This window comes from Lissotriton vulgaris, chromosome 2_1 (assembly GCF_964263255.1).
Source record: "Lissotriton vulgaris chromosome 2_1, aLisVul1.2, whole genome shotgun sequence".
NCBI lineage: Eukaryota > Metazoa > Chordata > Amphibia > Caudata > Salamandridae > Lissotriton > Lissotriton vulgaris.
The window spans coordinates 1,821,640,375-1,821,668,104 of NC_141687.1; the positions used below are offsets into that span (position 1 = coordinate 1,821,640,375).

Consider the following 27,730-nt stretch of genomic DNA (forward strand, 5'->3'; position numbering starts at 1 on the left):
AATTCATACAACTAAAGCATGGGAAGTATCTGCTATAATAGTGTTGAAATGGCTGTTTGTCACCCCTATTGATAACCAGCAGCGCGATGGCGGAGTGACAACATCCACCCCTGTGTGTATACCATTAGATGGCACTGCGCCATCATTGTTTGATTTTTGAGGGGGGAGTGGAAACCGTTTGTGTCCGGTTGGCACACGTGGGAGGGTGATTGTTGGTAAAAAAAATTATGATCTGCAGTACAACAACAAACACATGGAACACTCCATTTACTTATAGTAGTTGGCAAGTGTGGTCATGGCGGGGATGCTTCTGTTAACTATCACCCCTAGTATCCCTAAATAATGACACAGCAGGAAGGACAAACAATTACATTTTAAACATGGAACGTCCGAGGTCTAAATATCCATCGCAAAGTGCGTAATGTAATTGCTTATCTCAAACAACACTCCATAGACATAGCCCTACTGCAAGAGACTCACCTGTCCACAGACAGCGCAATGTTAAAACAGAGTGCTTCAGGGGCAGTCCCACGCCTCTGGGTTCACTTCACATGCCAGAGGGGTGCTTACATGGGTTAACCCGTAGTCTGGTATCATACTTGATCCAGGAGTGACCGATGCAGAGGGGAGGTTTACCATCTCCAGATGCAAGGGGAAGGGACTTGACTTACTGGTAATTAATGTGTATGGACCAGACTACAATACCCCTCAATTTTACCAATCGCTTTTCACACACCCCCCGTTCTAGAGCCACTGCTGGACTGCTCTGGCGGCCCGAACATCACATATCTACCTCAGCTAAGCTCATTATGGATACAACAATACGGTTAGATATAGTAGATGTCTGGAGGGCACGCTTTCCGAGACAAGGTGGATTCACACATTACTCTGCGCCACATGGCCTCCATACACAAATAGACTATAGCTTACTGTCAAGGGCAATGTATTCCGAAGTCAAACTGTAAAGTACCCCAACGTGCTTTGTCAAACCAAGCTCCTGTGCTTAGTTTTGCGCAGCCCACTGAGGCGACCTGCTCCGCTCACGTGGAGGTTCCCACCATATTCGCTGTTGGGCACAGCCTTTAAAGCTGAGCAGAGGCCATTGAAGATTTCTTTCCTAATAATGTAGGATCTACAGCACAGTTCTCCACGTTTTGGGAAACTTTTAAGATGTATATCCGAGGCATAGCTATATCCAAACACTCTGGGGTGCTGCGCACAATTAGTACCAGACTAGTTCAGCTGGTAAAACGCCTAACTGAGTTGGAAGCGGCATTGTGTAGTGGTGGGGCAGTGGAGGGTGATGATGAACTACAAAAATTACTTGAGGAATGTCAGGAGGCTGTAGATAGCGAAGTCCAACACATGGGGAAATACGCGGTGGCCTGAAGCTATGGGGAGGGGGAACGGCCGGGAGCCACATTAGCAGCGCTGATGAGAAATAGGAGGGAGGCAACCATGATCACGGCAATGCAGTTGGATGAGGGTGAGATGCTGGTTGATACCGTAGGTATAGCCAACCAATTCAAGTAGTACTACGCGGCCCTTTATAGCTCCAGTTCACAAGCAGACGAGTACTTGATCCCACCCCTGGAGGCTTGGGAACTGCATGAGGCATTACGCCGTATGAGATCTGGCAGCGACCCGGGGCAAGATGACCAGACAGTGGCTTTCTATAAAGAATTTAAGTATTTCCTGATCCTGCATTTAATAATGCTTTTTGAGGAGCTCTGTGAGTCAGGGGAACTGCCCCTTCCATGAGGGAGGCCATGATAGTCACTATTAAACATAGACACTAAAATATACGCCAAGGTATTGGCTAACCGTCTTGCCCCATTGGTCCCGAGTCTGGCCAGCACAGAACAAGCAGGATTTGTTCTGGATCCCAACCTAACATACAACCTGCGCACTTTTTTTTTTGGAGTTCTACAACATGTCAACCCAGTGGTCAAGGCTAATGCTGTATTTTTAGACGCCGAAAAAGCGTTTGATTTGGTGTAATGGCAGTTTATGCAGGCAGTGCTAGAAAGAATGGGAGTAGGAGGGGTTTTCCTGAAATTAATAGCAGTACTGTACAATTCACCGACAACCAGAATATGTATAGGTGATATGGTCACAGCCCCAGTAAAAATCTCTAGGGGTACTAGGCAGGGATGTCAGTTATCACCCCTACTATATGGTATTGGTATGGTATTGTTGCAGAACCCCTCGCCTGTGTGCTACATGGATTCTGTGGGCTTCGATTTCCGGGCTATAACTTAATAGTCGGCATACGCTGACGACACGTTACTCTATATTAGGAACCCCGAGGTTAACCTGTCCCCAGTGCTCAGAGGAGTTGTTCTCTTTGGGGAACTTTCTGGATTACGCATAAATTGGACTAAGTCCATAATTTTCCCGCTGACCCCATCCACCACTCCTATTGAGCTAAATTTCCCTTTAACTTGAACCACGGAGCCGGTCTGATATCTGGGAATACAAATTCATACTGACCCAGGGATAGTTTTTAAAGAACATTATGGTAGGGCAATCACTAAGCTGGAGGAGGACGTCGAAAGGTGGAAGCGACTCCCTAGCTAACTCCTCGGGGGGAGGGGGCGCTCTGGGGGGGAGAATCTTGATGATGAAAATGGTGATATTGCTGCAGTTCCTATTTTTATTTTTAAATATTCCTATGGTCCTTCCACCACACTTTTTTAAAACTATTACTGCCATATTGATAAATTTGGTGTGTGCCGGGAAGCAGCAGAGAGTACAGTGGAAAATTCTCACACTACCTTATCACCTAGGTGGCCTGGGAGCCCCGGACATGGACTTGTTGCGCAGAGCTCCCATGCGTTTCACTGGCTGGATCCGATGCAGGATCACCCACATTTACGGATCGAGAAAGTAGCAGTCACCCCGTATGCTCCTCCCACTAGCATATTTCTGTCTCTTGATCGCCGCACGGACATAATAGACTCCATAAATTCTACAGTCCATGCATGGCACTACCTGGTTAAAAGGAAAGATTGTAACATTCTATACTCTCCATGGCCATGCTGGAATGATGCGTTTGGCTCCCTATGCACAAAGACCGTGCTGAGGTCACTAGGTGCATCTGTTGCAGGCGATCTTTTCATTGATGGGAAAGCTTGTACGTGGGACGAGATAGTGACAGAAGACGCCTCGGTCACCCCATTAGTCCTGTTTCACTGTCATAGAATGAGGCACGCTCATCGTGAGGCACTAGGCCGAGGGTATGGAAGAACCCCCTAAGGTCCCCCCACTTACGCCAAAAGCCGAAACTCCCACCAAATTAGTGTCAAATATTTAGTGAAGTGCTCAAGACTGTCGCACAAACTTCTATATAAAGTCCTGACTAGAGTGGCAACGGGACCTAGGCCTGAATATAGATGAAGATGTTTAGTGGTATAGCTGCGAGAGGACCCGTAGTGTCCCTCAATGGTCGACATAGACTAATTCACTTTGAATATTTGCATAGTCTACTATACACCGGAGCGCTTATTTTGCTATGGGCTGCGCGACACAGCTGAGTGCGAGAGGTGTAGGGTGAGTCCGGAGCGTTTTTTTAGGCAGAGCCTGGTGGTGCCTGGCCATAGCCAGGTACTGGAAAAAGGTTTTTCAGACACTACGCGATATCACTGAGACCCCACTACCCCGACCTGTTAAAAGCATTGTAGGGCTACACTAAGAAATTAAAGAAGGGAATTAGACGACTGACCAAAATGGGTGTCTAAATTGCAAAGCGTAGATTAGCAATGCTTTTGGCACGAGGCCCTCCGCCCACTATGCAGGAGTGGCCACAAGACATGCTGTACTTTAACACTCCGACTGAACTGACTAGGGGGCTATACCAAACATTCCTAGCTGGAAATGACCCTTTGATCACGGATGCAAACCCTGCTACGGGGTGTAATGTAGAATACATTTTATGATTAATTAATGAGGCACGGACAATTGTCATCAAGCTGTGTATCTAATTTATCGATGGAATTGAAATATAGAGATAAGGGGATGTCTTATCACCTAATGCCAGTGCTTTTTTCTAGTTTGATTGTGTTTTTTCATATAAAAGGGGGGGGGGTGCACTGCGTCTTTATGGCACATATATTCATGTTAAGGCTTCAAGAACGTCTACTTTGTAATAAGTCCTACATTTCCTATAACTTGAGGAAGTTAACATGTTTCCCAATTACTGTATACCCTGTTAAATACAAAAATAATAAATAAAATTAGCCCACCACTCAAGACTTTCGTCGCTATTCTTTGGCAAGTCTCCCGCCTTTACCGGCTGTCCCTTAAACATTAATGTTACTTTTTAGTATGATAAACCTGCAGGGCTTTTAAACAATATCTCATCCATGAGCCTGCTGCCTGTGATCAACAACTTGGTGTTTTGGAACCATTGGGTTCACAGCAGTTTCTTTTCTCTTAGATCAGCCAAATATTGACAGTAGTCTTCTTTTTTTCTAGAAGAAATTAGCTCCATGGGCAAGGTCCAAGTTTACTCAAACTTGGTCCATGGCCTCCCAGAGCACAAATTTGATGCAGACTTGAAATTTTCACACTTCTCAACTGCCTCATACTAGATCCCTAGAATGCACTAGATCAATTATAATCTCTTGTTCAGAAATCCTTGTTTTACTGCGGTCTTCTTTTAGCCTCCTATCTCACCAAACGTATGTCAAACGTTAACAATGTTTAGAGAGTGGAACCAGGTTGAAAAACATTAGGAAAGGGGTAGTAATGTCAAGCGGGACACAGGAGAGCAGAAACATGGCAGATAGTGGTGGAGAGCAGTGCAGGTTCCTTTCAACAAAAAGGAACTAACCAGGTGAAGAGACCCAGGTAGACAAAAGTGGAATGAAAGTTACATTTAATATAAACTAATGATGTGGAAGATGCAACAAATTGTATAAGTGGCATAGTTGAGATAGAAGTGCGCAAAAAAGTGATGGATGGAATGCTTGAAATAATCTCAGCCACTGGTAATACTCTAAGCCATATCCCCGTCCATCGTTATTTTGCACACAATGCCATAGAAGTTTGACCCAGCCATATGCAAATCAATTAAGCCCTCATCCAATAGGAACAGTCCAGCCCTAGCTACCCACCACGGTCCTCCCTGAACTAGACTACAAGAAACCTAAGATCTATCCTGTGTCCTTTGTGCCACTAGAATAAAGTTATACCTTGAATCAGTTTTTTGTATACTTCATAGTTGAGACCTAAGTACTTATTAATGTTAAATCGAAGAGTGTCACTCCATGTTGTTGGACTTGAGGTTCCAAGATTGTGATAGTACCCATTGATAGTGATGCACACTGACTTCACCACTACGCTCCACGATCAGGAAGCTACAACGAAGTTGGCATTCCTTAATTTCATGAAGCATAGGGGCAAGCAGACATGCATTTCTGACACATTGCTCATAAAATTTAATAACTTTTCCTTATGGATAGATGCAGGTTCCATTTCTCGAGCGGGCAATCTTGGCTTGCTTTGGAGGTTCCTGTAAAAATACTCACAAACAAACTCTGTTCTGAGGGACCCTTACTAGGTCGCACAGTCTTAGAGTCCATCATCCTGCTGGCCCCAGCATAGCCTTTCCTGGTCTTGCCAGCACCTTCAACTCATTTAGGTGACATCTATTTAGCTTCCTTTGGGGTAAGGCAACCTAACTATGGCCGAGGGGAATATCCTCATCCCTTTTTACTGACTGGTTTCTAAAGTGATAACCTATGCACACCTGTGCCTCTTCTCTGGAGACCTGGTTGTTCTGATTGTCAGTCAAAGAGAATCCCTGGAATAGAGAATTCGATCACTCACTCTGGACATTCTACTCCTCATTCATGTTCACTGGTCAAAAACTAATAAACAACGTTCACAGACTTTTTTATAAAAATAAATTTACATTTATTATAAAACACAATTCATTACATATAAATTGAGAAACTCATTATAGAAACAGTATAATAAAAACAATAAAACCATTCAATATTGACAGAATGTGAGCTTATATTTATCTAAACAAAGCACAGATACAACATACCCTATATCATTTAAAATTTCAAATCAAGCATATAACATATAGACTTAGGAGCCAACCCCAACATAAAAGCACATATACAGTTGTTGCTGATTCTACGATTCAAAATGCCCTTATTGTATGCTTTATCACATCTCTACTCCACTCATTGGCCTAAAGTCAGAGATTTTCCTGGGCTTGAATTCTAGTACATGAAAAAGCGTCGACGCGTTTCGGTGTCTCTGCCTTTCGATAATGGCACACCTTCCTCAGGACGGTTTGAAGTAGTTGGAGTTAATCTCATGTATCCTTTCCTTCCACAATGAGGTTTTCTTATATGCAAGATGGCGTGGAGACCTTATGGGTTCCCGGATGTTTGGCCTTGACCGATATGGTATCTACGGTCTCTGTTTCTGATTTCCTTACTGGACTTTGTTGCCTTGTACTGTGGATGGTTGATCCTTATGGTCTGTATGCAATGATAGGACCCCTAATTTTTCTTCAGCGGCCGTTTTTCATAGGGATATATGGAGCCGGTTCTGAAGAGACGATACGGGAGCGGTGAACTCCTGTCACCATTAATAGATGCCTTTACCCCGTGGCGATATTTTCCTTATTTCCTCTTTTCTTGATCCGCTTTTCCCACTTCTGGATAACAGTAGGATACTTGGACGTGGATATGTCCAGTCTTCGGTTTTGAAATTCGATACTTCTCCCACGGGTCGTCTGCTTCAGATGTCAGCTACACTCGAACGCTTCGAAGCGTTCGAGTGTAGCTGACATCTGAAGCAGACGACCCGTGGGAGAAGTATCGAATTTCAAAACCGAAGACTGGACATATCCACGTCCAAGTATCCTACTGTTATCCAGAAGTGGGAAAAGCGGATCAAGAAAAGAGGAAATAAGGAAAATATCGCCACGGGGTAAAGGCATCTATTAATGGTGACAGGAGTTCACCGCTCCCGTATCGTCTCTTCAGAACCGGCTCCATATATCCCTATGAAAAACGGCCGCTGAAGAAAAATTAGGGGTCCTATCATTGCATACAGACCATAAGGATCAACCATCCACAGTACAAGGCAACAAAGTCCAGTAAGGAAATCAGAAACAGAGACCGTAGATACCATATCGGTCAAGGCCAAACATCCGGGAACCCATAAGGTCTCCACGCCATCTTCCATATAAGAAAACCTCATTGTGGAAGGAAAGGATACATGAGATTAACTCCAACTACTTCAAACCGTCCTGAGGAAGGTGTGCCATTATCGAAAGGCAGAGACACCGAAACGCGTCGACGCTTTTTCATGTACTAGAATTCAAGCCCAGGAAAATCTCTGACTTTAGGCCAATGAGTGGAGTAGAGATGTGATAAAGCATACAATAAGGGCATTTTGAATCGTAGAATCAGCAACAACTGTATATGTGCTTTTATGTTGGGGTTGGCTCCTAAGTCTATATGTTATATGCTTGATTTGAAATTTTAAATGATATAGGGTATGTTGTATCTGTGCTTTGTTTAGATAAATATAAGCTCACATTCTGTCAATATTGAATGGTTTTATTGTTTTTATTATACTGTTTCTATAATGAGTTTCTCAATTTATTATGTAATGAATTGTGTTTTATAATAAATGTAAATTTATTTTTATAAAAAAGTCTGTGAACGTTGTTTATTAGTTTTTGACCAGTGAACATGAATGAGGAGTAGAATGTCCAGAGTGAGTGATCGAATTCTCTATTCCAGGGATTCTCTTTGACTTGCAGTCTCTCGTACCCTGTTCCCTGGAACGTGTGGGGTTGTCTCTCTTTTTTAAGTGTTCTGATTGTCAGGCAGTCCACCAGCTCAATTGATCTATTGGCGGTAAGTATGCTCAGTCGTGACAGAGAATCCTTACTGCCAATATAATTGTCCGTCCACCGAATGTGTATGTGGGCAGACCATAGTTTGGCAACGGTAGAGACTACTCCCCGCCATAGCCCAACTTCTTCGACAGCCTGACTAAATGCTATTGGAAAAATGGCTAAATGTCTGCCCACCCAATTCATATAGGTAAATATACAGCAGTTTTTTTTTACTGCCTATGACAACCAGGAAAACTCTGGCGTCAAGGCAGTAAAAATCTAAAATGCCCCCCTCGCCAGGGGAGATAAATCAAATGGCGAAGGGGGCATTGTTTTCTTCTTTTATTCTTTTTTTTTTTTTTTTTTTTTTTTGGAAAACCTTTATTTATAGAAAAAGTACACCGCTATTCAGCCATACATCCCGGAGGCCAGGCAGCATGAATTCAACAGGAAAGGTCGTGCACAACACCATAAGCAGAAGCAATCAGGTTTAATTTTTAAATAAGAGTGAACTCAAAAATAAATAAACCATGAGGTAGAAAGGCCCAAAAAGGGCCAAAAGGAAAAGGTGTGCAGGAAGCACGATAAACAGCGGAAAAGAAAGAGAAGGAGGCTGAGGACAGTACAGATATAGCGGGCTTTTGTAGCGGGAGGGGGTCGGAGGCTCGACACCCAAGGTTGCGCACAAGAAGAATGACAACTGTAAATTACGTGGGGGGTAACACAGCAGGAGACAAAGCGGAGTCCCGGGTGGGGGGTACTACGGGGATGGCAGGGTCTCGGAATCGATTTCCACGGGGGGGTCGCAGATGTTGCCCCTATAGGAGTTCCAGGCACCCCACACAGACATCCACATTCTAGGCTTACCCCTGGCCACATACACCGTCTTCTCACGCAGCATGCACCAGTCCATATTTGATTCCCAGAGACTGAGCGTGGGGGGAGCTGGCGCACCCCATTTCTGGGCGATATCCCTTTTGGCCACCATGTAACCCAGGGTGACCCATCGGGTCTGCGCAACACTATAATCAGACGGGCCCCAGATGTTAAGGAGACATCTCCGGGCCTCAGCCGGCAGGGTCACACCAGTTACTTCCTCCATCACGGCATGTACACGCGCCCAATATCGGGTCACACAGGGGCATTCCCATATGATATGTAGGAAGGTCCCAAGCATTCCACATCCCCTTCGGCACATGCCATCCGTTGACAGCCCCATGTGTATTAGTCTGGGGCCGGTGACATACACCCTATGCAGTATCTTCAGCTGCACCAGGCGGAGACGCGCCGAAATTGCCACTTCTCTGGGAGAGGAAATCGCCGATTGCCAATCCTCATCATCCACCTCAATTCCATCATGCACCCAAAGCTCCCTCAATCGCACCAGCAAGTCAACTCGCACATTAATAAGTTTTTTGTAGGTTAGGGAGATAGCGCTGTCCGGCATATGGCCGTCCAACACCCGATCCTCCAGGGGAGATGATTCGGGGATCGCTTTCGCCCCCGACACATAAGGGGAAAGAGCATGGCTAAGCTGAGCGTGTCGGAAATATTCCGTTGCCGCCAGTTGGTACTCTGATTGCAACACATCGAAAGACTTGACCCTACCCCTGGCCACCATGTCCCCAACCTTGGATATCCCGATGGTGTCCCACCTGTCGAAGCCCTTCGTGTGCCACAACTTCCCCAATACGTCCGATTCAAACAGCGGGGTGGCCATGGTAACCCTATTGTGCCAGCCCAAAGTTTTAGTAACTGCACGCCAGATATGAACCATAGTCTTAGTGGGACCCGTAAGCTTCCGATCCAGAGACCTACAGTATAACGCTCTGTAGTAATTTCCGTCCCCCACGAGCCATCGATCCATAGCATAGCCTGGGTTAACCGCCGGGCCGTAGAGGCCGTGATTGATTGCCGCAAGTTGGGACGCCCAGTAATATCGTCGCACGTCGGGCAATGCAATACCCCCATCATAACTCGGTATAGTCAGCTTGGCCCGCGAGATCCGCGGCCTGCCGTCCCACAGCAACGCTCGTTGGAGGGATTCGATTTGCGCAAAGTAGTTAGCTGTCACAGGGTCCTGGGTGTTCTGCAGGGCATACAGGAAACGAGGTAACGCCATCATTTTAAAAAGGGCGGCTCTGCCCATAAGGGAGATCGGCAACTTCCGCCAGCCCTCGACGTCCCGGCGCAGCTGCTCCAACGGTGGAAGGAGGTTGTGTGAATAACGGGCACGGGAGTCCCGCGACACGTAGATGCCTAAGTACCGGAAGCCCTGTTGGGCCACCTGGATTGAGCATCCCCGGGGGAGACGCGGCGTATCTCCGGACAGTACATACAGCGAGGACTTAGCCCAGTTGATCACCAGGCCCGAGTGGGCCCCAAAGGTCCTCAAGAGATCGAAGGCCACTATGAGTGAGTGACAGGGAGAAGTGAGGTACAAAAGGATGTCGTCAGCATAGAGCGACACCCGGTCCTCAAACCCCGGGGACCACGATATGCCAGAGATATCGGGGTGCGTTCTGATCAACGCCGCCAATGGCTCAAGTGCCAGAGCAAATAGAAGCGGGGAAAGCGGACAACCCTGTCTAGTGCCTCTGCGTAGCGCGAAAGAGGCCGACAGCCGACCATTAACCGCCACGTTGGCCAGTGGTGCAGAATACAGTAGTCGGACCCAGCCAATGAATGCGGGTCCAAACCCCAACTTGGCCAGTACAGCCCACAGGTAATTCCACTCCAACGAGTCGAAAGCCATAGTGGCGTCGAGAGAGGCGAGGACAGCAGGCTCACGAATCAGGTGCACACGTGCCATTACTGCATGGAGTCGTCTCAGGTTGAGCGCTGTGTTCCGGTGCGGTATGAAGCCGGACTGGTCCGGGTGGACCAGGTCCGAGATCACGCCCACTAGCCGGTTAGCCAGTATCTTAGCCAGTATCTTAGGCTCAGCGTTCAAAAGGGAGATGGGTCGGTAAGACCGGCAAAGATCGCGCGGTTTCCCCTCCTTGTGTATCACCACGATGGTAGCCAACCGCTGGTCTGGGGGGAGTTCTCCCACAGCACGGGCCTCAAGGAACATGTTCAACAAGGGCCCGGCAAGCGAGTCAGCCCTGGGTTTGTAGAGCTCAACCGGGATGCCGTTAGGCCCCGGCGCTTTGCCAGAACGCAAGGATTTGATAGCCAAGGCCACCTCGTCCGCCGTCAGTGACCGATCCATGTCGTCTCGCTCAAGGTCCGAGAGACAGGGAAGCTCTATATCTTCCAAAAAGGAGGCCGACGCAGACTCCGGAAGAGGGTCCGCTGAGGCGTAGACCTCCTCGAAATAGTCCGCGAAGGACCCAACTATCGCCGCCGGGTCCGTCAAGGTGACGCCATCCGCTCCCACCAACTCCGGGACCACTCGGGACGCTTTTATTCTTTTTCAATGACCAAATCCCACTTTGGTGTTTTGTCTTTGAAAATAAAACATGTTTGAAACTTTACTGTAGGGCTCTGTCATGATTGACAGAGCTGTACAGGAAAGCTCCAATACATTCACAGGAACCACTGTGACAGCAGTTTCTGTGAATGATAGAAATGTTTGTCGGGCTGATGTGCATTTCTAAATTTGGCAGGCGGCTTCTCCTTCAGGGCAATGTAGTAGTTTGCTCTGTTGCCTTGATGGAGTACAATCCATCTGCCAAATATTAAATCTGTTCCCAAGTCTAAATACAAGTGGCAGAGTTTTTGACCTTGGCCCTACCCACAATGTCTTGTTGTCTTTGCGTTACATGATACTAAATAGGCGGACCCTTAAAGAATATATGGGATAACCGTCCAGACTGCAGGAACTGGCCACAGAAATCATTTTGTGCATCTAGATGAACTCAATCTAGATCGGACTGGCTTGTTGCACGTGCTCTCTCCAGTGAGAAGTTCTATTGTTAAGGGTAACCCACATTTTTAATTGGTAGTCTACTTCAACATTGGTTGAAGTAGACTAGTCAGAGTGCCCACCTGTTTGCCAAACTCGTTTTACAAAGCAGTTTTTATTCCTGCCTCTAGGTATCAATACACCTAGATGTGAAGAATAAGAGCAGATGCGTTCTAAATAGGAGTAGCATTCGTCATAAAAATAATTTTATGCAAAGCCAACATAGCTGGGTTGTTTTGGTGTTCTAGTGCCAATTTCTTTAGAAGCGTGCTTTTAGTTTGAGACTTGCACACATTTAGATTTCAGTTTTTTTTATGCTCTGGTTTTTCAGCGTGAATCCTTTTCTGGATTCACATGCTGTGCAGTATTCCACCATCTTGTGGTTGGGTCCAGAATGTTTTTTTTTTTCTTGTTTTGGTCGCTGTTGACCACCATTTGGTGCCAGGTACGTCCCCTGTGTGACGTCAGGTGGTATCCTGTAGGTCGACGTGCGTGGTAGCAATCTTCAGATTCTTTTTTTTCGCCGTTGGGTCTGGAAGGAAGAAGAGCAGCTCCGAAGAAAGTTTTTGTCTTTTCCCGAAAACATTTAAAGAAGTTTATCTAAGGATCATCGACGTATATTCCATCAACCAACATCATAGCTGAAGGCAGGAGCAGAGTGTCCGTTAGAACACCAGAGGACCACTCCTGTCCACAAATGGCGAGGTTGGGTTCGTGGAGAATACCCCATTTAAATTCTCCCCCAAGTGCCACCACAAATGCACACAACCCGACCCATACGCTGTGTGCAACCTTTACCTGCCTGAAGATCATCCGGACAATGACTGTGAGGGCTGCACAGCTTTCCTGCCGAAAACGCTCCAGACACGCCAAAACCAAAGACAGGCCCACTACACCACAACGTCTAAGTAAACGAAGAAACCTTCCATGAGGGACATGAGTTTCTCTAGCGACGAAGAAGAGCAGGGAGCGCCAGCAAAGTCAACACACCAAGGATAGAACGTTGAGATCCTAGAGAAGAACTCCGAAAAGATCCGCGCCGAAAAGAAGGCGAGAGAGTGGAAAAAGAAGCCTGAGAAGGTAAGACACCATAAAGATCTGTCGGAACAGAAGGGCCACGAACATGATGCCCTTCACTTGTCCTGATGATGATCCCATGATACCCGAGCTAGGGATCGAAACGTCGACCTTAGAGTAGTTCATACATGTACTTCCTTGATACTATTGGTTGTATGAATGACTCCAGGATACACTGCTAAATGTATAACCTATACCAGTGACCTGCAAGCTCACACTGTTTGCCTGATAAATTTTCTTCACTTACCTCTGCTTTCTCACCTTTCTCCTCCTTGCATGGCACAGGACTGTGCCCCATTGTAACCCGTAATTCTCGGGTTATTTGTTGTATCTTTGAGACTATAAATTTATTGAACCAATAAATATTCTTTGGCCGGCTGGTCAAGGAACCTTGAACTATATAGAGCCCCATCGTGATCTATATATATCTAATTGTTTTCCCTATTTTCGTATGCTCAGGACCACCTGTTGTTTTGTTGAATACTTGCTACCCATGGTCCTGAGCGATCTAATGGGTTCCCCTTGTCCCTTCTTAATTGCTTTCTATAATGACATAGTAAAAAAGGCAGCAAACCAATTTGGTGTTCCCCTAGAGGTAGAAAAAGGTGACACATGCTTCCTACTGGAAACCCTGCAACAAACGGGAAACCATATTGACCTAGGTTGCCTAGTATCGTGGATCAAGGCAAAGAAGCCTTTAAAGAACGAGCATCAAACAAAGGAGTAACTCCCAGAGTGGAGAAAAAATATAAGCCCTCTTCAAGATACCTAAAATACATACAAGGAAGTACTACACCTGACTCCATCTTTGTCACCACAGTCAGGAGAGCAAATGCAGTCTCCAACACCGGGCCTCCACCAGAGAATAAAAGTAAGAGGATGGCTATGGTGGGGAGAAGGATGGAAAAAGAAGCTGCAACACAGTGGCGCATTGCCAACTCCAATGCCCTGTATGGCCAGCAGTGGGACGAAATAGAAGAGTTGCTGAACAAACTCCTGAGGACAAAAAGAGGGCAAAATGTATTGTCCAAGAAGGGAAAAATGTGGCCAACACCTACCTAAAACCAGCCCTAGATGCAGCAGATACTGCAAGCAGGCAAATTCGCACAGGAACAATCCCCAGAAGGCATACCTGGCTCAGATTTTCTGGCTTTAAACAAGTTCAGGCATCAATCATCAACAGACCATTTAACGGAGAAGCTCTGTTTGGCAAGGTAGTGGATGAATCCCTTCAGCAAAATAAAAAAGACAATGAAAAAGCAAGGGCAATGGGGGCCCTACAGCAAAGAGAATCTTTTGAAAGAGGAGGCTTCTCTAATAGAAAAACCACAGGTAGAGGCAGCTTTGGTTAAGGACAGCAGATGCCACAACAATCTCGGGGACAGAACCCAAACCAACAGATGGGTCAACAGTCTAGCTACCAAGGGTGGCAACAACAACAGAAGAAGCCCTTTGAAAGGAAGGAGTGGCAGAGGAAGAGGCCAATCCTCTAGAGGAAGAGTAAACGGTTCTAACTGACGTATCACGGGAAAAGACCCACACAAGACACCAGTGGGGGGAAGAATATCCTTTTTCCACTTAGAATGGAGAAGGATAACAACAGACAATTGGATAATACATTTGGTGCAATTTGGATATTGCATAGAGCTCACAAAAAACACCATCTGCAAATCCACCGAAAACAAGAATATTAAACAGATCAGAACAAACACTGCTAAACGCAGAAATACAAGAACTATACATAATACGGGCAATAGAGAAGGTACCAACACAAGAGTGGTACATACAAAAGAGAAATGGTCCGGATCAAGGCAGAAAAAGACCTGCAGACAATGCAACAAGGTCAGATTTTTCACCCGGAACCAGCAACGCTTCAACTAGCAGCCTGGCGCCTGAATACATAAAATTTGGGCAGCTTAATCTACCGCTAAGAACCATAGAAATTCTAAAAGAAGCAAGGAAATGCTATACAGCGATATGGAAACGATATACCACATGGTGTACTGCTAGCAACAACACAAGTTCAATCAATACACAAAAAACAGTTATTACATATATTACCTCATGAACAGCAACATAAATGATTCCAACTTTAAAGTGCGCCTTGCTGCCATAGTGGCATACACAAGAGAAAAATCATTCAAAGGTTTTTTACAAGACCAGTCATCAAATGGTTCTTAAAATGAACAAAAACAATAGCGCCACCAAGAGCTGCTCCTGTACCAACATGGAGCTTAAGTATAGTACTTTCTCAACTAATGACAAAACCCTTTGAGCCCATGAATGCAATGGACATCAAACATATTACTCTAAATACAGCCTTTCTCATTGTTATAACATCACTGCGAAGAGTACGTGAACTGCAGGCATTACCGATACAAGAACCTTACTTACAGATCCACAAGGATAAAGTAATCTTAAAGACTAACCCACAATGTTTGCCAAAAGTGGTATCTAAGTATCACTTAAATCAAAATATTCTCCTGACAGGTTTCCGAAAACCCAAAACTAAGGCAGAGAGAATCCTCCATATCCTAGATGTAAGGTGGGCTTTACTGTATAATTTGCAAAAAACAGAACAAATCAGAAAAACAAACAGTTGTTTGTTGCTTATGCACATACCAACACAGGATCAGTTGTCATGAAAGGAACTATTGCAAGTACAAGCTATCCAATTATATCTGAAAGAAACAGGTTAGTATTAGATTCCTTACCTTAGAATATCCCCAGGCGTCCGATTGGATCCGGAAATTTTTGCGTACCAGTACCCTTGCGCGTGGGTAGGCGTCGTCTGCGGCTCCGCGTCCGTTGTCGGCGCCGTGATAAAGTCGTCAGAATACTTAGACGCCGCCTCTGCGTGCTGACGTCGGTTCTTCTTTTTTTCCGCGCCAGCAGCGCAGATCCCGAAAAAGTGGTACCTTAGTCACTTTTTGACTAAACTTTTTTGTGATCCAATTCGAGTCTTCGATTCTGAACGGTGCCGGTAAGGATGCCAGGTTTCAAGGCCTGTGAGGACTGCGACCGACTGATGTAGGTCACTGACCCTCACCGCCGGTGTCTTCACTGTCAGCGTCCGACCTGCCCCATACCCTCCGGTCCCTGGGCAGCAAGAGACGCCGGAGGAGATCTAGCGCTTCCTCATGGCCATGAGGTCCCTCTCTCCTCTGACGGGCTCTGCGGCGCCTTCGGGCCCAGCGGACCAGTCTGGGGGCCCTAGCGGGTCAGGTGCTTCGGCCCAGACGCCGCCTTCGGGCCTGGCGTCGCAGGGCCCCGCTGGATCCGCTTCCGGGTCGTCGCCGGTTGACCTAACGACCTCACCGGTGCCGGTCCCTAGGGTGTCACCTCCGGCGCCGTCTTCGGGCACGCCGTCCCGGATACCTCCCTCGATCCGGTTCCAGCATTGGAACGGTGCCGCTGGGCGCCACTTTCGACGCCGCTTGGAGAGTTTTACTTCAATGAACCGGCCCCATCTTTTGACAACCCTGAATTTCAGGACTTGGGTGATGTGTATTGGGAGAGGTCTGAGGACCCTCTGACACGTGAGTGTCAGTCTCAAGAGGACTGGACAGGTGAACTTGGGGATGCCAGTGGTCTGGACACTTCGGCAGACACTGGCTTTGTCTCAACTCCTACGGTGGCTACGGAGGAGGGGGCAACCTTCAGTGTGGTGTTGACGCGGGCGGCCAAGGCCTTGGGCCTAGAGCTCCCCATCGCGGCCGTGAGGACTAACCTCACTGAAGTCCTTAAACCGCAGTCCAGCTCGGCCGAGCCTCTGCTGCCGTTTAATGAGGCCTTGACTGACATTCTTTTGGGCACTTGGTCCAGGCCTGCTACAGGTGCGCCTGTAGATGGGAACATGGCCAGACGCCACCGCCCGGCCCCTGGCGACCCTTGTTTCCTGTCCACCCGTCCCACCCCCGAGAGCCTGGTCATCCAGTCCTCCAACTCCCAGAACGCATTCCCGTCTGCTCCACCCGATCGGGAATCCAAGAGGTATGAGCAATACGGCAAGAAGGTATTCTCCTCCCTCAGTTTGGGACTGCGGTCTTCCAACATCGCATGCCTCTTGGGCCGTTACACCAACTCTCTGTGGGACACGGTCGCGGACGTGCTGCCACAATGCCCGGCGGAGGTCAAGGCTAAACTCGCCCATGCCCTTGTGGAGGGTCGAGATGCAGCACGCTATTCCATCCGGTGTGGACTGGATACAACCAACTCACTGGGCAGAGCGATGGCAACGACGGTGGCGGTTCGTCGCCATGCCTGGTTATGGTCCGCCAACTTTTCGGCCGATGTCCAGAATACCCTCATGGACATGCCGTTTGATGGCCGTCGCCTGTTTGGCGACAAGGCAGACCATGCGCTTGAGCGCTTTAAGGACTCCAGGGCTACGGCCAAGTCCTTGGGCCTCTCGGCCCCGCACCAGCAATCGGGTGCCTTTCGCATCTTTCGTGGCCAAGGAAGGGGCATGCGGCCAGCCACGCACCGCAGACTACTTACCAACGCGGTGGCTGCCGTGGAAACCGCCGTGGAGGCGGTCAGGGACGACGGCGAGGCCAGTCCACACCTGCCCCTGCAGCATCCGCCTCAAAACCCTCCTAGTCCGTGCTTTCAGGCCCATGTGACGCCAGTGGGGGGTAGGGGGGGGGGGGGGGGGGAGGGTTCGCCATCACCACTTCCACTGGCGCACTGTCACATCGGACAGGTGGGTGCTGCAAATCGTCCGAAGGGGCTACTGCCTCCCCTTCGAGACGATCCCTCCAGCCATGCCACCGCAATTCGACCGCGTGTCGGAGGATCATTTGCGACTTCTGCAGGAGGAAGTTACGGCCCTCTTGGCCAAGGGGGCCATCGAACGCGTTCCTGGGCCAGAAGTAAGGTGTGGTTGCTACTCCTACTACTTTCTGGTACCCAAGAAGGGCAAAAGGGGCCTACGCCCTATCTTGGACCTACGGAACATAAACGGCTTCCTCCGGAAGGAGAAGTTCAAAATGCTGACACTGGCTCAGGTCTTAGCTGCCCTGGACCTAGGAGACTGGATGGTAGCGTTGGACTTGCAGGATGCTTATTTCCACATCCCCGTCCTGCCAGCCCACCGGCGCTATCTGCGGTTCACGGTAGGCCCAGAGCACTTTCAGTTTACTGTGCTCCCCTACGGCCTTATCAGCGCCCCACGGGTGTTTACGAAAGTGATGGCGGTGGTCGCAACTAATCTGCGCAGGTTAGGGGTTTTTCAGTCTTCCCCTACCTCGGCGACTGGTTGTTGAAGGCGGGCTCGCCCCAGACAGTCGTCAGCCACCTCCAGACAACTGCGGACCTCCTGCCCCTGCTGGGGTTCTCCATCAATGTGCCGAAGTCACACCTTTGTCCCTCTCAAAAGCTCCTCTTCATCGGAGCGGTTCTCGACTCTGCGCAGTTTCGGGTTTATCCTCCCGAGCTGCGGGTTCGGGATATTCAGGCTCTGATTCCGATCTTTCAGCCTTTATCCCGAGTCTCGGTCAGGTTGACGCTGCGGCTTCTGGGGCTGATGGCTTCCTGCATCCTTCTGGTGCATCACGCCAGATGGCGGATGCGGGCTCTACAGTGGGACCTGAAGTTTCAGTGGGCCCAGCATCAGGGCAACCTGTCCGACCATGTCCTGATCTCGGAGGGCACTGCGAGGCAGCTGCAGTGGTGGCTCACAGACCGCGATAGGGTCAGCGGCAGATCCCTCTCCCTTCCCCAACTGGAGTACGTAGTTGTGACGTACGAATCCCTCCAGGGCTGGGGAGGCCACATGGGAGAGGCGATCAGAGGCCTCTGGTCTCTGGCGGATTCCCGGCTCCATATCAACCTTTTGGAGCTGCGGGCGATTCGTCTTGCACTGAAGGCATTCCTCCCCTCGGTCCGGGGGAGTGTAGTGCAGGTGTTCATGGACAACAACACCGCCATGTGGTACTGCAACAAACCGGGCGGGGTGGGGTCATGGACCCTCTGCCAGGAGGCTCTGCGCCTCTGGCAGTGTCTGGAACATCAGGGCGTGCTCCTGATGGTTCAAGACTCGGGTAGAAGCGCACCTGCTGATACCTACTACATCGACCCTCATGCTCCGGGGTCACACGCTGATGGGACAAGCAGTGTGCGACCTCTTTTGGAAATCCTGGTGGTTCAACACCTGGCAGGTTCTCTGAACGCCAGGGCGGATGAGCTCAGCCGCCGGTGCATGATGGATCACGAATGGCGTCTGAACTCTGACGTAGCGCGAGGTCTCTTTCTGTAGTGGGGAGAGCCTTGGTTAGATCTATTCGCCACCGAAGAGAACGCGCAATGTCATCAGTTCTGCGCGTTGGAATTTCCAAGGCGGCACTCGCTCGGAGACGCTTTCCGTCGCAAGTGGAGTTGCGGTCTGTTGTATGCCTTTCCGCCTATACCACTTCTGCCCAGAGTGCTGAAGATCAAACGCGACCGGGCCCAAGTCATCAATATTTTCTCCGGACTGGGCACGAAGGTACTGGTATCCTGAGCTACTCAGTATGTCAGTCGATCCCCCGGTTCGTCTGCCTCTTCAGGAGGACCTTCTGTCGCAGCAGCAGGGGACGGTCCTCCACCCGAACCTGTCCAGTCTCCACCTACATGCTTGGATATTGAGCGGCGACAGTTGAGACCATTTGACTTGCCTCCTGAAGTCTGTAATATCATTCTGGCAGCCAGGCATCCCTCCACAAAGTCGGTATATGCCTGCAGGTGGAACAGATTTGTGGCATGGTGCACAGCAAAGGCTGTGGATCCTCTTTCTGCCCCTCTTTCTGAGGTTCTTCTCTTCCTTCTTTCTCTTGCCCAGCAGGGATCTGCTCTGGGCACTATCAAGGGCTACCTTTCTGCCCTTTTGGCCTTTCTAAGGCTCCCTGATCAACCATCTTTGTTCAAGTCCCCTATTGTAACTCGTTTTCTGAAAGGCATCACACACACGTTTCCACCTGTTCCATTCGTGATGCCTCAGTGGGACTTGAACCTGGTTCTTACTTACCTGATGTGCGCTCCCTTTGAGTCACTTCACACCTGTCCTATCCGCCTTCTTACTCTGAAGACTGCTTTCCTGGTTGCCATCACCTCTGCCAGGAGAGTGAGTGAGCTCCAGGCTCTTTCATCCAAACCTCCTTTCCTTCCTGTCCATCCGGACAAGTTTGTGTTGCGGACTAGACCCTCTTTCCTGCCCAAGGTTGTTACGGCCTTCCACATCGGGCAGTCTATTACCTTACCCACCTTCTTTCCGCATCCCTCAAAGGAGGAAGAGCGGCTCCACCGTCTGGACCCAAAACGTGCGCTCTCGTTTTATCTGGATAGCACTCGCCAGTTCCGGGTGGATGACCAACTCTTTGTTGGTTATGTGGGCGCTAAAAAGGGACGTGCGGTACACCAGTGGACCATCTCTCGGTGGGTTGTCTTGTGTATCAAGGCTTGTTACTCCTTGGCAAATAAGGATCTTCCTGTTGGGCTGAGGGCCCATTCCACTCGGGCCTCGGCGGCTACCACTGCCCTGGGCCGTGGTGTCCCCTTGCAGGACATCTGTCAGGCAGCTACGTGGGCATCGCTGCACACGTTTGCGAGACACTACTGCCTGGACAGCCAAGTTCGGAGGGATGGCTTCTTTGGCCATTCTGTCCTCCAGGACTTTCTGGTGTGATTATTGGTTCGCAGACCCACCACCGGGGTTGGTATTGCTGGGGTATCTATTCTAAGGTAAGGAATCTAATACTAACCTGTTTCTTTCAGTTGAACAAGTTACTTGCCTTCGGTAACGATATATCTGTAAGAAGCAGTAGTTAATATTAGATTCCTTACCGCCCCACCCATCCTCCCTGTTCTGCGAACCGATATCTAGGGTTAAGGTCATCCCCTTTCAGGACCCTAGTTTCATTGGCACCAGTGTTGGTTTTTAACATGGCTCTGCGTTTCTGGCGTGGAAAAGCGGTGTCTAAGAACTGACGTCAGCACACGGAGGCGGCGTCTAAGTACTCAGACGACGACGCAGACGACGCCTACCGACGCGCAAGGGTACTGCTACGCAAAAATTTACGGATCCAGTCTGACGCCTGGGGATATTCTAAGGTATGGAATCTCATACTAACTGTTTCTTACAGATATATTGTTACCGAAGGTAAGTAACTTGTTTGTTATGGCAATGCCAAAAAGGAACTAACCATGCAACCAACAGCTCGCTCCACTATAAAGAAAGGAGCAACATTGGCATTTATGGCCAATGTATCCATTGATTCCATTTGCGCAGCAGCAACATGGGCATCACCACACACCTTTACGAAGCATTATTGTTTAGACATACAAATGAATAAGGAAACTCAAATTAGACAGAGGGTTCTTCAACACCTGTTTGCAAGGTCTTCCTTTCACCACAGCCTCCCAAACAAGGGAGAAACCGCTACGTAATCTGATGCACAGCATGTGAATCCAGAAAAGGTTTCACGCTGCAAAACAAAATCGTTACTTACCAGTAGGAGTAGTTTTGCATCTTGATTAAATTTCTGGAATTGCATGTGACCCACCTAGCCTCCCCTATAAGGAAAACAAACAGGTGGGGAAGCCAAGAACTAAATCAGTAATTTTTTCAAAACCATTTCTAGGATTACAAAATATAAACTGAAAAAAGAATCCAAAGATGGCTACAGCGCACATCGACCTCCAGGATATCGTCTGATGTGTCACAGGGGACGTACCGGGCACCAAATGGTGGTCGACAGCGACCAAAACAAGAGACAATTCCGGACCCAACCACTGGGTGGCGGAATAGTGCACAGCATGGGAATCCAGAAAATTCTTCACGCTGCTAAACTACTCCTACTGGTAAGTAACTATTTCGTTCGTGAAACCAATAGCTTCAACAGTAGCCCCCAGAGCCTAGGCTGCGTTGGTGGCTCTTGAGGTGCACGGCAGCCATGTGGACGCCAATCGTATTTTTGGGAAACACTACTGAACATTCCATGCAAGCTGATGCTTGTGGCGTTTTATTCTTTTATCCTTTACTAGGACTTGGTTCTTGCTTATTTGTTATTAGACATACTCGCAGTAATGGAGCTGGGCTACGAAGCCGCTACTTTGCAAAATCCGAAGCGCCTTCCACTTTAGTGTCTGCTTCACATGCAACAACATCTTAGTAACCAGTGTATGAAATATAACTGGGGGTGAGTTAGAGACAAAGAAAGACCTTGGAGGGAGATGTTTGAAAAAATATGCATTTCCTAATCTTGGCGATATCAATGTCACTACATTCATGAAATGTAATTGGTAATGAACGTTTCTTGCTAGTTTTATTATTCTTACTTTCTGACCATTTTGTGGAGCTTGTGTCCCAAATACATGAATGTGGGCCTGATTTCTCCCCCCTCCCCCCCTTCTACCCGTCCCAATGAAAGTCCACTCATGAATATTCTCTGTGGTCTGCTCATGATGTCAAATACATTGTAAACTGAGTTAACTCCCCTTATGTCTTTTTCTTTCTTTACAGAATGAGGATGTGCGGCCTCATATCAGAGACAGATTTCGCTTGCATGACTTGCTACCCCAGGACTAAACATCAGGCCTTGTCAGATCGCTGGAGGGGTTTAGGGAAGACGATGCCAGACTGTGCTGAACTTTGTAAAACACAGCGAGAATCCCATTCCCATTACTGTTGAAATTTTTGCATTTTTGTACCCCTTCTTAGCTTTTCTTATATTTGGTGCCCAACCATAATCAAGACATGCAGAGATAAACTTGCCGATCTGTCGCCCATTCCTTACCGTGGGATCGGGGCTTGAAACCGAGAAGTCTTCAGAACTGGCATGTGTGCAGCTCGGAGGAGGACATCTGTAAAAGCACGGGGATGCTCCTCGCTGCTGCCGAAGTGTGGCCTGCTCTGATGCAGGCCTCCCATGACATAGCAGGGTGGAAACGGACTTTCTCTCCCCTCTGCTTGGTGCTCCCGAGTGGGTTTTTAAGCCACTTTTCTGTTACCTTTTAGAGTCCGATTTCAACAGGAATGGCCAGTAAACGTTGTTTTTAATTTTCCTGTTCAGGTTTATAGCCTTTTTACATTTTTGACCTGTATTAGGATAGGATTTCGTTATGCATTCCTTTAGTCGAGACGCTTGATAGATTATTCTGGACCTAGCCAAATTTTATTAGGATTTTTTTATCATATAATTGAATGGCCATTTTTTTCCTGCTTTGTCTGCCTGCAAATTGTATATTTGTTAAAAAAAATTCTAGGTTTAGTCCATGTAAGTTCCATTTAGAAAAAAGCCGCATTTATATTTTGTACCTGTAATCTACTGTTGTCAAAACCTTTAAAAGAAATCAAATCAAGAAACCGGGTATATACAAGACCTTCAAGATCTGACCGATCAGTCCCCGGTCTCAATGAACCGAGGAGATGAATTGCTTCTAAACTGGTCCTGCACATATTCTTCTGCAGGTGACTGTCTACTGGTCACCACCGAAGCAACTTTATGCATTTCGTTGCCCTCTTGGCTTTTCTTCCGAAAGGCAGTATTCAGCACCTCGGAGCCAATATTTAAAAGGTGGGGAGGGTAAGTGTTTTTAAAAAAAATAAAAAAAACATAGGTTTTTTTTTTGCACTGGATGGGTGTAAGCAGCTCCTGTGCCACATTTGCCGTTATATCATTAATTGGGTAGCTGTGGCCTGTCTGCCTATACAGTGACTCTCACACTCGTGTTCAACTGTGCAGTCTGCTATTTGGCTGTCATCAATATTTTCCTAAAGCTTCTGGAAAAGTGTGCTACAAGCCTAGTGCAAAAGCAGTCGTTCTAAGAGGTTGGCACTTTTTATAACTATAATCTTCCCCCTTTGAGAGGGGGTGGGGGGGTTGGAGTGGGAATACTTTTTTTGAAGGGCAAAATTTCTAAACGTTGGCTGTCTGCTCTGCCTCTTGACCATGACTGCGCTGAGACACAACACAGGCTATTTGTCAGTTATCTTGCAAAAGTATGTTTAAAGAAAGGCACTTTTTTTCTAAAGAGGTTTGATATTTTGTACGCTTGTTAAGAAAGTACAGTATTGGGTTTAAAAGGTGGACAGACGAGAGGATGAGTTAATTTTTCTTAAATGTATAGTACATGTTCACTTGTACACCTATTGTATAAATCCACACAGCTTCATTTTAAAAGGAGCCCTTACAATATGGAGAAATCTTTTTAGGAAAAATTAATTTTTTGTAATTTTTTTGATTTAAAAGGAAAAAAGCACGAGTTATTGTCAACTTTTCTCAGTGTATTAATGAAGATTTTAACTATTCATCCGGTTGAGTGTTTTCTTATGCTATGTGTTGTGTGTGTGTAGCACATAGAAGCGAAGTGTTTTTTTAAAAAAGAAAAAGGCAGCACCCAGTCCCTCAAACAAAAGGACAGTTCTAGCATGTAGAGCAAGTCTATTTTGTGTGAAATCCTTGTTCTAAAGAGACAGTTATAACGGTCATCATGGCAGATTTTCTTCAGAAAAACTGAGTGTTTTCAATATGGATATCTGATTTTGTATTTAAAGGGTGTTTTGCTGGAAGGAGAAGCTACAGATGGATTTCTTTTAATGCAGATCCTTCAAGAATGTATTTATCTTTAGGGTATCTGGGCATATTCTCACTGTCTTCTATCAAAATAAACTGTACATAATGTTATCTTTTTATATATGCTTTTGCGCTAACGTTTAGTTTCTGACCCCATTTACTGCCATTCTGTTTCCCTGGTTTTATGATAAAGCCATTAGTCTTAAACATTTATTGTTTTGAACATATGATCTATTGAACCATTGTTGTATCTGTTAATGTCACTGTTTTCACTGTTGCAGCTCTTTGAGCTTTCCAGCGATGTAGGTGTTTTATGTGAACAATGGGTACTTGGCATTGCCAAATATTTATATTATCACTGCATCCATAGACAGGGCATATCCTCTCCTGCCTTGCTGTAACGTTTCTCTCACACGTATTGTTCACCGTCACTTAAATTCCACCCATGAAGTGCAAGTGCTCGTTCATGGGACCCTAAAACATGTTGCTATGTCCACAGATTCCAAGTAACTAGAGCCAGTGTGAACCTGCTTTATTCTTGCACTATGGTGACCTAATCTTTTTCTATGGTTTAGCTGGGTGAATCTGACTGTTTGGATGGAGGTTTGAGCATGTCTTAGCAGAAATATTTCTTGAAATTATGAAAATTGGTTACATCTTGGCCTTACCCAGATAGAACCCTTGACTTCCAAACGTCATGTTGCAAGTTTGCTCTGCAGTTCTTTTGCATGGCTTCTCTGTGCACTCTTCTTTTTTGATCTTCTATTGTCTGAAAGGCACAAAGAGCTTTATCTGGTTCATACAAGAATACATTTTATGTGTCAGTTACTTTATAAAAAGCAGTCGGTGAGCTTCACCCTCTTTCCTCTTATCATCCTTTCAATTTTTGTTGAGAATTGACTAATAATGGTGCACCCTTCCTGTTAACCAAGGCTCTTCCTTCTAAAGGTGCCGTCAGTTTTTTCAGCTTCAAGCCTGTCTTTATATCTGGAAGACTGAAATAATCATTTTTTCATGTCTATATTCTAAATGTTGCACTCTGGACATAATCCCTTTATCAGAGTTGCACATATGTTATTCAGACAAAGGAATATTTGGGGGTGTTGACTACCTCCCCATACTTTAATGAATACTTGCTAATTGCAAGAGTATGGAGGAAAGGACATTGTGTGAAAGAATCCGTTCTTCCCCCAACAATGGAACACTAGAGCATCAGTTAGATAAGTACTAGATACTTCATCCAGTTCAACCAAACATGACAAATACTGACATGGGGAAGGAATATCAAACTGCTGCATGCCCAGCTTCCCAGCTGCATGCCCAGCTTCTCATAATAAGGTGCTGTTATTGCTGACAAATTGAGCAGACTCGGCACTTTTGTACCAAAGGAGTTCTAGGGAAACGTGATTCTTAAAACCCCTTAAAAGGCTAATCAATACTCTGCATTTAATATGTCCGCCCTCCAGGATGCCTCCCATTGCTCAAAGAAGGAAGCCATGTTTATCATAAATCTGTAAGTCTCATGTAGATGGGCATTGTCAATGGGCTGCCTGAGCAGCTACTAAAGGAACAGCTATTATTTTCCGATCTGTAGGGTGTAGAGAGATAGGCAAGTACAGGGAACTGAGTGTATTCTCCCACTCTTTTCAATTCTGCACCTTCCAACACTAAAAGGGTTTAAGGAACTCTGCTCAATTTGTGACACTACATACATGATAGCCGATGGAGTAGAGCCAGAAGTAATATTGCAAGTAACGGGGGCACAAACCAAGAAACCTAGAACCACCTACTTTAAGTTTTTTTTTTAAATCTGTGTCCTACCTCTTTGGTGAAATTTTTTCTGCCTCCAGCATAGTACACCAGCATGTATTAATACAGAACCTCGATGGCATTAGAAATGAGTGTGCAGTCCTGCATGTTATCTCTTCCTACTTCGTTGCATAGCTTATCGCACTTCCATCTGTTTTGCTCAGAACCTTTCCTATGTTTTGCAGGTGCCCCTCATGACTCCACCCTTGCCTCTCTTCAATAACTACCCGAACCTTCTCCTGTAAGACAGCTCCTTCAACCTGATCTGCTAGGACTAAGCAGATGACGTACTATTTATTTATTTTATACAGCTTGTAAAGCGCATGGTTACACTAGCAAGTGTGTCCCCGCGCTATTGAACTGTTGCTGCTTCAGCTATAGCTTACATCCAGCCTAAGTAGAGTCTTTTCAAGGTATGAGTCTTAGGCGATCAGAATTGTTTTGAGCTCTCTTCGGAATGCGGGCTCTGACGTCTCCAATCTCAATCTCATTGGCAGTTTGTTCCAGTTGATGGCGGTCTGGACTCTAAAGGACCGTCCACCCATTCACACTCTTTTGAACTTAGAGACCTGAACCTGCCCCGTGCCACCAGATCTTAACTGGCGAGGGGGCTCGTAACGTTTGAGGAGACTAGGCAGGTACTTAGGGCCTTTTCCATGGAGGATGCGATGCCCTACACAGAGGGCCTTGAACGTCACCCGTTCTCTGACCGGCAGCCAGTGTAGGGTTCTCAATGCTTTTTTTGCTGACGCTTTTCTAGGTTGTTGTAGGATCAAACGGGCCGCCGCATTTTGTATGCGCTGTAATCGTTGCAAGCATTTTTCACTGGCACTTAAGTATAAGACATTTCCGTAGTCCAGCCTGGACGTTATTAAAGAATGGACCACGGATTGTCTTGTTGGCACAGGCAGAAGGTTCAGTGTTTTCCTTAAGACCCGTAGCATACCAAAACAAGTGCCCGCCACTTGTTTTGTCTGGTGATCAAAGGATATTTTTGTTATTCTAAAGTTGGAAAACACCCTCGTATCTGAACACGTAGTCTATCTAGGCCAGTGCTTTTAAGCAGTGGACCTCTGGATGCTATAAAACTATCTTAAGTTTAACTCCTCTAAGGTAGAAATTATTTATCGCTGTTCTTGATTTAAATATCACCCTTCTCCAGCCACATCAACTGAAGTGAAGTTTGTTTCTATAGCTGACATTTTCGTGTGCGATACAGGCCCCTTTCACATCTTGACTTTGTTCGTGGTCTTTTCATCTGATCTTGCTTCTGCTATAAATCCAGTGTGCTGCCTAGAATCAGCCAGAAAATGCATACGTTTTCACTTGGCTGCCACACCCAGATACCGGAAGTGATCCAAAGTTTCGAAGTAAAATGTTTTCTTTTTCTTTGTTTTTGAACCAAGTTCTTGCCCTAAGAGACGTGTTTTTAATTGTAAACTTAATGTGATGTTTAAAAGTCGTGTGTTGTACTAGCTTTTTCTAAACTTTCATAGAAAATAATTCTTA

At 46.8% G+C, this 27,730-nt stretch overlaps 1 protein-coding gene across 2 annotated transcripts in view; it reads left to right on the forward strand.

Moving 5' to 3' along the window:
- CTDSPL2 (CTD small phosphatase like 2) overlaps nucleotides 1–24,531 on the forward strand; it is a 459,434-nt gene extending 434,903 nt beyond the window's left edge. For both annotated transcript variants that reach the window (XM_086957909.1, XM_086957910.1), the window contains exon 13: nucleotides 22,360–24,531. In XM_086957909.1, coding sequence (XP_086814035.1) covers nucleotides 22,360–22,425 — 66 coding nt within the window. In that variant the 3' untranslated portion in view covers nucleotides 22,426–24,531. The remainder of the gene's footprint in view (nucleotides 1–22,359) is intronic.
- The last annotated feature ends 3,199 nt before the right edge of the window (nucleotides 24,532–27,730 follow it).